The sequence below is a fragment of the Protopterus annectens genome, chromosome 2.part0, assembly GCF_019279795.1.
Source record: "Protopterus annectens isolate FY-2018-M chromosome 2.part0, PAN1.0, whole genome shotgun sequence".
Taxonomy (NCBI): domain Eukaryota; kingdom Metazoa; phylum Chordata; order Ceratodontiformes; family Protopteridae; genus Protopterus; species Protopterus annectens.
In genome coordinates, this window is record NC_056728.1 from 607,586,034 (window position 1) to 607,598,585 (window position 12,552).

Sequence of the window (12,552 nt, forward strand, 5' to 3'; positions counted from 1 at the left end):
TCATTGCAGTGACAGAATTAGTGATTTAACTATGACACGTAATACATGTGACTGCAGTGACAGAATTAGTGATGGAAATATGAGACATAATACATGTCATTGCAGTGACAGAATTAGTGATGTAGGTATGACATGTAATACGTCACTGCAGTGACAGAAATAGTGATGTAGGTATGACATGTAATACGTCACTGCAGTGACAGAAATAGTGGCGTAAGTATGACATAATACGTCACTGTAGTGACAGAATTAGTAATGTTTTGTTAATATTGCAAGTCTAGGGATAGTATTTAGCAGATGACCTCTGACAGGTTACATGTCCGCTGGGTATTTGCCTGGCATGCTACAAGTCACGATGTTTTAGAAACTCCCATTATCTGCAAGGAATTGTAGGTCTATGATTCTCCAACAGGGAGGATGTCAAAGTCCAATGGAATTTTTCTGTTCCACTGTTATGACAGAGCTCAGTTAAAAAAATCACATAATTTGCAATAGCAGCTAACAGTGTCCATAATATTTAGATTAAGGATTTGTTGGTTTGGGAATTCCAGTAAGTGGGACTTCTTCTGCATCATTATGTGGAGTCTCATTTGGTTGTCCCACTATGTTTCTTAGCTCTGAATGCATACTACTGTATGCTTTGGGGCTCTCTATGCATTCTTATTTGTTTATTTGTAATATGGGCTGGTTGTATAATAATGCTGTTGCTGAACTCTGTTATGCTGGACACAACACCATTGTTTAGGATTCAATGAGATCACCGTTTCAGTTTTGTATGTGGCATACACATTGTTGACTTTCCCTTTTTATATGTGTATAACAGACACACATATTGCTTCTCAGTTGCCCAACCTCCTTACCTGAATTCTTCCACGTAAGCAGAAGTGCATGTTTTTATTCACTGTGCTGCTGAAATTGGGGTGGTACGAGTACAGGAGGGTTTAAGTATGTGATTTCCATTAAGTATCAACCCTAAATACTTGCAGAATGGTGAAAATATAGAGCAAATCACACTCAAAAGCCAAAGATTTTTTTTTTTTTTGCCCCATGCACCACCTATGGATAGGGACAACTCCACACCATGCTAACTAACATATATTAACTTTCTGGTCACATAACAGTGGTGAAAACAACAAAGTCAGTGAACAATGAAAGTGCTTTTCAGTGATATCAAATTGCACTATCCAGATTTGTTCTAAAGGTTGTTGTACATCTGTCATGTTCAGTATTCTTTGATACCCGCTCTTTCCTATTCAGGGCAATGAGCTAGATGGAGCATATGTCAGCATTCATTCGGCTTAAGACACATAGATTATATTGAATGATATGTCTCTTCTCTGCATGAGATAGGATGCATATGCAGGCTTACACACATGCACACACATGTACACGCATACATACACATGGAGATATGCACGAAAACAGGCACACACACACACGCACACACATGCGCACTTGCACACACACACACACACACACACACACACACACACACACACACACACACACACACACTTGCACGTGCACACACACACACACACACACACACACACACACACACACACACACACACACACACACACACACACACACCTATGGTCAGCTTGGAGGGCTGCCAGCTCACATAGGGTATCCTTTTTGACATGGAAGGAAATCATAGCAAATAGTGGAAATTCAAAAATGCAGAGATGGAACCCTATCTGGCAAGCAATCCTGAGAAATAAACACTGTGAGGCAGCAACACTCACTGCTGTACCACTGTGCTACCCGCTATATAGCCATACACAACCTAAATTCACTTTTTAATGCTTTGTGTGCTTAAGGAGCAAGTTTTCATAGGTGCAAAAAAGTATATCCTGGAAAACAATAGGAAACATATTATTGCAAAATAACATAAAATAAAATAAAATTGATTCCCAGACTCATAAAACAAGCTTCTCCTCAGGGAATATAAATATGTTTTTTAAATGATGAAAATTCGGTAGAAAGTAGAAATAAGAGTTATACTCACAGTGCTTTTTCAAAGTTGTTTACTTGGCCTGGAGCCTCTCCTGGAGTAGGATAATTAAGGCAAGGATTGTTAATATTGCAAAGCATGCCCTGTAGCCATGGTAATATTCCCGCAGAAGGCAAGGCTTTATTACGATAATGGCCTAAAATATGTAAATAATGATGATTATGATTAATTACTTTAATGTCTATTGCACCTCTAAAACTATGCTTACATTTCTTCTGTTATGTACTACAGATAGACAGACTGGTACATTAGACAGCTAGATAGGCAGATAAAAAGATGAAAGATGGATAAATAGCTAGATATAGATAGACAACAGATAGAAAGATAGATTAGATAGATAGATAGATAGATAGATAGATAGATAGATAGATAGATAGATAGATAGATAGATAGATAGATTTACCATCAAAATGTTTATTGCACATTGTTGACACCATTTGTGCGAACTCCGAACTCCGACTGCTGAAAACGTTGGACACTGATATTCTGAACTGTAAAATGTCACTCCCTTTTTGACCCATGTTAGCACTTGTTTTTAGGTGTGGAGCAATCGGAAATGTTGATGTTCATTTTTTTTTCGGCATTCTGAAAAGTCGGCAGTACGAATTTCACATACATTTGTTGATGATGTCCACATTTGACTATGTGCAATCAACATTTTGATGGTAAACTAGATAGACAGATAGATAAATAGATTGATAGTGCTGACTATATATAAAATATTTGAAAAGCCTGCCTCTACTACTTTCTACATTGTAATGTAGTGACTAGTTCTTCAGACATTTTGATTCAGACTCCCATCCATCCTAATTAATTATACTTCATTTAATTACTTTCTATTACAGACATTGAACAGGCTATCTCTAATGCCTGGAAGCTGAGAAGCACTAGATGTAAACCTTATTTTAATGCTGGTGATGCTGTTGACAATACAAGATATACTAACAGAACTAGTAATGATTTTAGAGTGGTGTTTCAGTTTTCCGATAACATCAATCAATACTTAGATGTAGTCAAAAAGCATTGGTATTTGCTACAAGAAGTGTCTGGACTGGTAGACAAGGTCGGGCATTCTCCTATTTTTAGTTTTAGAAATAATAAATCCCTTAAACAACATCTATGTCATGGTGAATTATCTAGAACTATTATTAGATCCAGTCGGCATGGTACTTTTCCATGCAGGAATTGCAGTGCTTGTCAATTTATATATAGCAAAAATAAATATGTACATCCTACTAGGAAATTTTCTTTGTACACTAATCAATACACTGATTGCAGATCTACAGATGTGGTCTATTATTGTTTTTGTGTACAATGTCCTGCTTTTTATGTAGGAAAAACAAATAGAATGCTTAAAGATCGTATTCTAGACCACCTAAGAGATATTAGTAATAATAAACCATCAAATGCTCTAGCTAATCATGTTATGTCCAATGGCCATTCTCATTCCTTTAAGTTCTTTGTTCTACAACATATTCATAGAAAGCCCAGAGGTGGTGACATTGAGAATATCACAGAGGGACATGAACAGAAGTGGATTTTGAAACTTAATGCTGAAAAGTATCCTGGTTTGAATGCTACTACTTCCTTGGTCCCTTTTTTAAAGGCTAGACATCTCAAGCATTAAGATTAGCTAAGTTCTTTCAAAATTAGTCTAATGTATTTAACTATTAGTTTCCAAGTATTCTATTTAACTTTTTCCTGCCTAGTATTTTCCCATGTTTTATAATGATTTTATAAGTTTTTTAAGTGCTTTCTCATGTATAGTATTTGATTCCTTCTTGTACAATGTTTTTAAACAATGTTTTTAAGCAATGCTTTTTTTAGTTTGAGCATGAGGCTTAATTGTTTTCACTGCTACTTAATCATTGTGTGATTTTTATTGATTAATTGGCATTTTAGAATCTCTATTTAAACCTGTGCATTTTTTACTGTGGTGTCTGATGAAGCAACTTTGGTTGTGAAAGCGCTTACCACTTTGTACTTTGCTGTGATTAAACGTTTGCTGTTTGTTATCTTGGTGCATTTTTTACTTTTTACTTTTCATTTGGATTTATTTCTGCACCAAGGTTTTACCCAACACAGTTTCTTTGGTGTTCTACTTTCTATTACATTCACTTTGCTCCATGCACACATGTATTTGTGTGTGTGTGTGTGTGTGTGTGTGTGTGTGTGTGTGTGTGTGTGTGTGTGTGTGTGTGTGTGTGTGTGTGTGTGTGTGTGTGTGTGCATGTGTACGCGTGCATGCTTACGTCTGATTGTGTGTATACATGTATAAATACAGAAATACACTGTAATATAATGTGACAGATCTTACCAAATGGGGAAGTAAGTAACACAAAAGTGTATAAATAATATGCAAAGAACTACTATGGAGAATGTGATGCAAAAAACACTGTTGCTTTGAGCTGGAATTTAGGATATGTACTTAATGATGAGTTTAAAAGTTTATAAAGGGATAACAGAGGAGTCACTGTAGTATCTCTTTCCCTTTCTGAAGGGGAAACTGGTGTTCAGAGCAGTAGCTTTGAAAGAGACACAAGAAGGAAATGGGGGTTTGTTCCTGTTAATGGAGTCCTGACCTACTGAAGGCGAGATAGAGCATGCAACTGTTTTGAAAGTATCGTCTATAGTCTTGTTGTTAATCCCTAAAACATTTGTTGAGAAAAACTGATATTTTTTTATGTTCTTTTATGTAATCATGCTGTTTTCTAAGACTGATGTCTCTGCAGCCTTTAATGTGCCATATTGGATTGCAGTGGACATTTTGGTACACTTTTTATGTCAATAACCTAAGACTCAACCTATCGCTGCCAACTTAAAGGAGAGTAGGTTTTCCCAGTGTCAGAGAGAAATTTCTGTGATGTATGCTGGGAATGTTTTCCTTTGCCAAATGCACATTGTGTTATTCTCTCTGGCAAAGTGACAAATATGGGAAAATTACTTATGGGTATCATTGCTAAAGCTGAAGGGGTGCTGGCAGGTGTCAAACTGATTGTTATACCAAAGGCAGAACCATTGCTAAAACAACATACCAGGGAGAAAGAGAAAGAAGCATATCCTGTCACCGTCGAGTGATAGTCCTACAAGAAGGCATAAGACTGAGCTGAATAGGCCAGGATAATTTCAGCCCAGCTTACCAGAGAACCAGCCTTCATGGACACGAGAAAGTCTAAATGTCAGAACTACAAAAAGGTTAAAAAGAAATTACTTGCCAGTGCTGAAGCTGCCTCAGAAATGCAAGTTGAAATGACTCATAGCTGTCCTTTTTTCATGATACAAAGATAAGATCACAATTATACTACTTAAAACATATGATTAATTTATGGATGTAGTCTGAAGGTGAACATAGCAAAATGAAATGTTGGCCATTAAAAAATGTAGAACATATTTACGTACTGCTTTAACAAAGTGGGCTTGTCAAACTGACCTTGTACAAAGTTCAGCAGTCTACCATCATCATCATCATTATCTATGTCTAGATTGGATCAGGGCATTGTGTCATCTACTGCCACATCACTCAATGTAAAGCCACTCTCCTACCTCGTCTAACAATTGTGCATGACTGTTGCAGATCTTGCATGGAGTCCATCTATCTCTTGGCTGGATGTTCTTGTCTCCTATTGCCTTCTTTCTGTTTCTTCCTAATCTTTTTTACCAAATCAACTTTGGCTTTCCTATGCATAGGATCAAACCACCATCATTTGTTTTCTCCTTGATCTTCTCTGCAATCCAGGCTACTTTGGCTTCTACTCTGATGCCCTCATTTCTGCATTTGTCCCACAATTTGTATACTATTACTTTTCTCAGACACATATTCTACAGCTTTTATGCCTTTACTGCCTAGTTTTCCATGCTGTGCAGAAGCAGTGGTCACAAGAGTGGGTTCCAACTTATTCTATAGCTTCTTTGGCACACTTCTGTGATGCTCTGTCCCCTGACACTTGCCAGTATGCTGCAGCACCTCTCAATCTAGCTTTGACTTCCTCATTTAGACTTCAGTTCTCCTCATCTACACCTCCCAGCGCTGAACAGTCTAGGTCCTTAATAAAACATTTGTCAATTGCTAATAACAAACAAAAAGTATCAGTAAAAGACATGTTCTGCTTTAAATTTTGAAAACAGGATCACACAGCTAGATTTTATATAATGATACTTTTACTGTTACACCAGTGAAAACTTTGATTTATGAAAGCCCTGCTACTAGTGATATTCTGCTTATAAAATGTTATATTTATCTGCTAGAGCACGCGGGACTGTATTCTGTTACTGTGATTTTGCAAAGTTAAGTAATTGCAATCTCTTAACTGGTGACAGAGAGCATTAAGGACTGTTGGATTCAGATAATATGCTTATGCTGAGAATAGAGCAGTATGCATGTTGAAAGAAAACCTTCACCTCCATGTATAGAAATACACTGCATTCATGAAAATACAGTATCCTGTTAGTCAGCTAGAAATACAAACCAATTTTGGGAATGCAATTCATGCTGTTATTAATGTACAAAATTAAACATGTGACATGATAACAGGGACAGATTTTCTCTACTTTAAATGTTTGTAGAAGCTGTAGGAACAATATGTTCATAGCCCACTCAATCAGAATGTGAAAGAGGACCAGTAACTGAATACTCTCTCAGATAAATCTCTGCCTTGATTGAAAAAAGGGAAAAGGAAAGGCACAAACATGAGACACATTCAGTAGAGTCTATTAATACAAAAAAAATTAAACATAGTGATGGAAGGTGCCAGAAGTATAAAAAGTGGTTAAGGATACAAAAAGAAGAAGAACCTATAGTATTTAAAGAGATATGTCAGCAAATTCCTACGACAGACAGTCTGAATAGAATTCTAAACTTTCTTCAAGCTATAACAGAAAGTTCCAGAAAAGGAGAATTTCATCCAGAATGTAGATGTTGAAAAGGAGAAATGTAACAACAAGAACAATTTCCTCTTTAACTCATCAATGTAAATTTTCTTATAAAAAGGAAGAAGAGGGCAGGGTCCATCTGATGTAACAAAGATCTGAATGAGGTAAATTACAGTCTGTCAGGCTAGTAAGAGAAGTCCAGAACTATTATACCATATCAGCTTTCTATTATAGCAATGCAAAGATGTCCAAGCCTCTATAGTTAAATTACCAGTACCTGTAGTGGAGAAAGAAAATTGACCTCAATGCTCGTATTTCAGGTAGACAATACATTATCTAAGCCACAGAAACCAGAAACAACAAGAAACAAAAAGCTTCTCTTGATGAAAATGGAAATTTTTTCAGAGCTGAGAGATAGAACAAGTCATATTCAACACCATATGCAGACCAAGAGAGGAGAAGAAGTTACCTTAAAACCTTACATAATGTCAGAGTCATAGAAAAGGGCAGTAAAGGAAGATGGATGCAGGGTTTCTTAAGATGATAGTAATACAGAAATCAAACAGTGAGGGGAATAACTACACATTATTAATCCCTAAACCTGATGGAATCATCAGCTTCTCTTATGGTTTTAAAAAGCTGAACGGCATCTCAAATTTAGCAGTCACCTAATGTCTATGGTTCAAGCACTCATAGAAAGAATGGGAGTGGGTAAGGTACAAGCACTCCCATAAAGAATGGGGGGGGGCGGTTCCTGACTACAGTAGATATCATGTACCCCCAAGCAACTGAAGCTGAAGAAAATACATATTTTTCAAAAAGTGAGGGATTCCTGTAGTATAACTTTCTTCTTTCTGAATGCATGGTTTTCTAGCAACTGTTCAGCCACTCATGGACTGAGTCCTAAAGTTCCATGGCCACAATAGTGCAGCCTGTTTGGTTCATATTAGGACTCATTTCTGGCCATGAAGCAATCAGTATTAGATGTCTTAAAACAAGCCGTGTTAATTTAGAATGCCTCTGAAAGCAAGGGAAGCATGGTAGATGTTAAACACTTATGATATGTAATAAAATATGTAATAAAATGGGAGGTTGTTATGCCACGAAAGAAAAGGCAGAAGCAGTAGAAAACTGGGTGATAAAAGAGACTAATAAACAATTGAGGATGCCGTTGGGGCTAGCCTGGTGTTATCAGAATCTTGTACACCATTTTGTACCAATAAAATGTTCCATCTCGTACCTAAGCAAAGGGAAGATGATCCAGAAAGTAAAGTGAATGGTGGAAGTTGACTCTGTTTTCATCCAGTTAAAAGAATTATTTATTTATATTATTTATTTTGCATTTGTTTACTAGGAAAATATAATTCAGTAGGAACCCGATTTCAGCAAAGGCCCAGGAAGAAAAACTCTAAAAACAACATTACATTTTATATAATACATTTTTAAAACAAAACATGAAATATAATTATTTATGATGTGCTGCAGTTTAAGAAAAGTCTGGAGTACAGTATGAAACTGTAGGGTAAGAAAGCTATCATACTAGTATGAGTCATATAGTCGGTTAGTAAGAAAATTGTTCTAAGATTGTGCACACATCTCCTGATTTTAGCAAACCATTTATTGCTCATATTACTTAATCAGAAGTAAGCTTTGGAACAATGCTATCACAACATTTTGATGGGAAGGAACATTTAAGAGGTCTCCTAATCTGCAGATTAAGCAAGGCAGAAGCAAAATATTCTGCAGCTAAAAAAACTTGCCCAACTATTTAGTAGGTTTACTAGATTGAGTCTAAGATAAGATATATCTACAAACACATATATTTATGTATATACTTTCCATATGTAGAACTCTTTTATATCCTTTAGACCTCATTCAGCCTATTCAGATCCCTTGAATCATGAACATCATGCTGATAACCCTGTTTATATGTTTATTTTTCACTGCTGATCTGTCTAATCACAGGTATCCATTGCATTAATCAAACAATGATTCATTCTAAAATATTTTGTGCGAGGAAACATTATTTCTTCACGCTCCCCAACATGTTCGCTCCTTCAAGATACACCATAACTACCATATATAAGAAAAGAAAATAGTAAAAAATATGGTAATAAAATATTTATATATTTATACATATAAGCCCCTAAGCCATAATTAGACATTACCAGCATTAGAATTCCAGAGTATAACTGAAAGAACACAGCCATTTGAAACATTGTAAGTGAATTGGTTCATCAACACTAGAGTAATTTCAACTCATAGGATATAATTTAAACCTGGAGAAAACAGGGTCCCTAAATTAATAATTCACAAAAAGTCCTTCTGATTTAGCAAGTGTTGTTTATGTGGCATTGAAATACTACCAGCCATCCAATCTTCCATATAAAAGGCAAATTAGCAGTGGCGTGGATAATGTGCTTAAATATGCACTCCAAAGACTTTTGTACTGATATCATGTTGGTGCAAGGCAATTTTTTTGATAAAAAGTGCAAGTAGTCTGGCCTACATAGAAAGCGCCACACCCGCAAATAGCCATATAAATTACCCAATCACTCAAATGATCAACTGCTTAACATGATAGTTTTGGGCTGTATTAATTAATGTAAAATACTTGTTTTACAGTTTCTAGTAGAAAATGAATACAATATGAATGACAGCTAAAAGAAAGATTGGTAGAAAGGTGGAATGATTTTAACATACACATTTTTAATACCAGAAAAGGAACTGGCCCATGGTATGCTACTTATGATAATTAAACTATAGATTTTCCAAAAACGTTTCATAAAATAAAAAAAAAGTCTCCCTCCTATATGGACCAATTGACAGGTCAATCTCATGAATAACTTGCTTGTTTGAACCAAAAGGTATAACAAATCTAAATGTAAAGTCCCCAGTAGAATCTTCACCCCATAGGGTATCAGCCAGGGATGGCAACTTCGTCCTTTCCTTAGAATTCTTTTAGTAGCCTCGAACACATCTATACCATATTCTCTATTTTCTAAATTGCAGAACAGACTTGTCTGCTTTATTATCAAATTCAACATCCTTGCTGCAAATATGTCATACTCTTAAAAATGGGACTTGAATATGTTCCTGACAATACATTTTGGGTGACAACTATGAGGTAACAGTAGACAGTTTCTGGAAAATGGTCCATGAAAATGGATTTTATTAATTGAGCTATCCATGTTTTCAGTATCTTATCATCCAGGAAATTAATTGGCTGTTTGTCAAAACTGATAGAGAAAATAGTATGAAACAAATTACTATTAAGGTATTTCACATAATTCATTTAACATTGTCCTCATCCAAAAAATGTAGTTAGACATACTGTCCAGAACTCATACTAAATACACATAATATGCAGCATGGCCTTACACCAACCGAGAGAAAGAACAGCTAGGCAGCAATTTATAGAATTCAGTAGTATTACAGTGTCAACAGCAAAAAAGTATAAAAAGAAGCAAGCTAATGAGTGTATAATGTGACACAGGTAAAGAATGATAGTTCATAAGTTCATACGTGGTTGCTAGGCAAGCAGTCCAGGAGATCATTACTGAGCCTACGCATAGTTCCCAATTACCCCAAAGCACTGTCAGGTTAAGTGACTTACTCAAGTACGCACCGCAGGTAAATGAAGAATGAGGGAACCAAAACCCTTGCAACAGCAAGTAGGTTACAATTTATAGTCCAAATAACAAAACACTCTTCACAACGTGAACCATTTATTCCAGTTAACAAAGCTTTCAGACATCAACTCCTTCTTCAGTGTTTCAAAAAACTTTAAAGTCAGTAACCATTTAAATGCTGAAATTGTTAAAACATGTGACACAGCCTATCCTATCACACTAATATACTAATTAAAAAGTTAATTACATAGGGAGTGAATGAAAATTACATAGAGACATATAACAGTTATACAATAGCAATAGTCTCAAGTAAGATAAGATTCCCTTAGTTGACCATTTGTTGTTTAAACTTCAAAATAGGTTTAAGGGTCACCTGCTTATTTAAACCTAGGTATATATCAGCTTTTAAGCGGACTATCTATTCATACTCTTTTGTGTCAAGTTTATTAATAATATCACCACATCTAATAAGTGTATGTAAAAATTCAATAACTCTAAAAACAAACTGATGGGAGACATGTTGTTCCTGTACATGTTTTGATAGGGGGTTGGTCACTATACCCCTACGTATATCCAATTTATGTTCTATTATTATGTCACATAGTCTTCTTGCTGACTTTCCTATATAAAATCCTGGACATGATGTACAGGTAGCCAAATATATAACAAAGGCTATATTAAAGGTGGCCATGCAATTGAACTTAAATTTTCTTTTAGTAACAGGATGTGTAAATTCATTAGAACAATATATGCTTACACAACATGAACAGTTATAGCATGGTACAGTTCCTTTAGTATTATAATTCACATATTCCTTTTTTATTTAGGGAGAAATCGTTATAACACAAACGCTGTTTCAAATTTTCACAGTTCTTATATGTGAATAGGGGATTTTGGGTAGCCATTTTTCATGGCCAGGATTATCCCTAATAATTCTTTCTACAGGCTCACTTGCCCTACTATATGTGATTAAATATATAAGAGGTTGTGCAGCATTCCTTTCTTGTTGTGTATCATTGCTATCAGCGTCATGTGAAAAAAATGGTTTAGCTTGTCCATCCCTCAATCACATTATGTCATTTCTAACCACACTTAGTTCATTGGTATCATAACTCCTTCCTAAAAATTCATTAGTCATTTGATCCATTTCTTTAACACAGGAATCCAACCTAGTATTGAGCCTACTGGCTCATATATATTGGCCTCTAGTGATTCCTTTGAAAGTGTGTTTAGCATGCATGCTTTTTTATGAAGATACTTATTTGTATGGGCATCTTTCGTATATATACTTGTGTCCATCCACTACCAGTTAAGAAAAATTCGAACAGCAAGGAAATGTATTTCAATATCAGACATATTCATCTCAAATTTTAGAAAATCAGTGGACCTGTTCAAGTGTGCATGAAAATTTTCCAAATCAACTGCCGCGGTGGTGCAGCGGTAGTGTTGTTACCTCACAGCAAGAGGTTCTGCCGTTCGATTCTCGGCTGGAGTGTGGGGAGTGCCTTCTGTGTGGAGTCTGCAAGTCCTCCCCGTGGTTGGGTGGGAGTTCGAAAGACATGCATAAATGGGCGTGCCTTCATTGAAGGTTGAACGTCGAGCTGGCACCTTGGCGTTCGTCAAAATCTACTGCCAATCATTAGCGGACCGGAATTCCGCTGTGCTGACCCCTAACCGGGAAAAGCCGAAAGACAACAACAACATCCTTACTACCTCCCCAAATCAAAAAAATATCATCAACAAAATGCTTATAAAAAAGTACTTTTGAAGCATATATATTATTATTGTATATAGCAGTTGCTTCCCAATTACTTAAGGTTAAGTTAGCATGTGTGTTCGCTACTGCAGTGCCCATTGCTACACCTGATGACTGAATATATCTGTTTGTTGAAAATAAAAATATTATTTTCCAACACCAAATCCAAAAGTTCACAGATGGTCTCAATCTCCCTCACAGTATGTTCATCATGCTCCATCAAGATTTCCCTTATCCAGTCTATACCATATATATTTGGGATGACAGTAAAAAGATTT

At 35.9% G+C, this 12,552-nt stretch overlaps 1 protein-coding gene across 1 annotated transcript in view; it reads right to left on the minus strand.

Moving 5' to 3' along the window:
* LOC122792759 (phospholipid-transporting ATPase ABCA1-like) overlaps positions 1-2,538 on the minus strand; it is a 2,266,772-nt gene extending 2,264,234 nt beyond the window's left edge. The window contains exons 1-2 of the mRNA XM_044060333.1: positions 2,421-2,538; positions 2,012-2,153 (exon numbers count right to left, since the gene is read on the minus strand). Coding sequence (XP_043916268.1) covers positions 2,012-2,153; positions 2,421-2,538 — 260 coding nt within the window. The remainder of the gene's footprint in view (positions 1-2,011; positions 2,154-2,420) is intronic.
* Between the last annotated feature and the right edge of the window lie 10,014 nt (positions 2,539-12,552).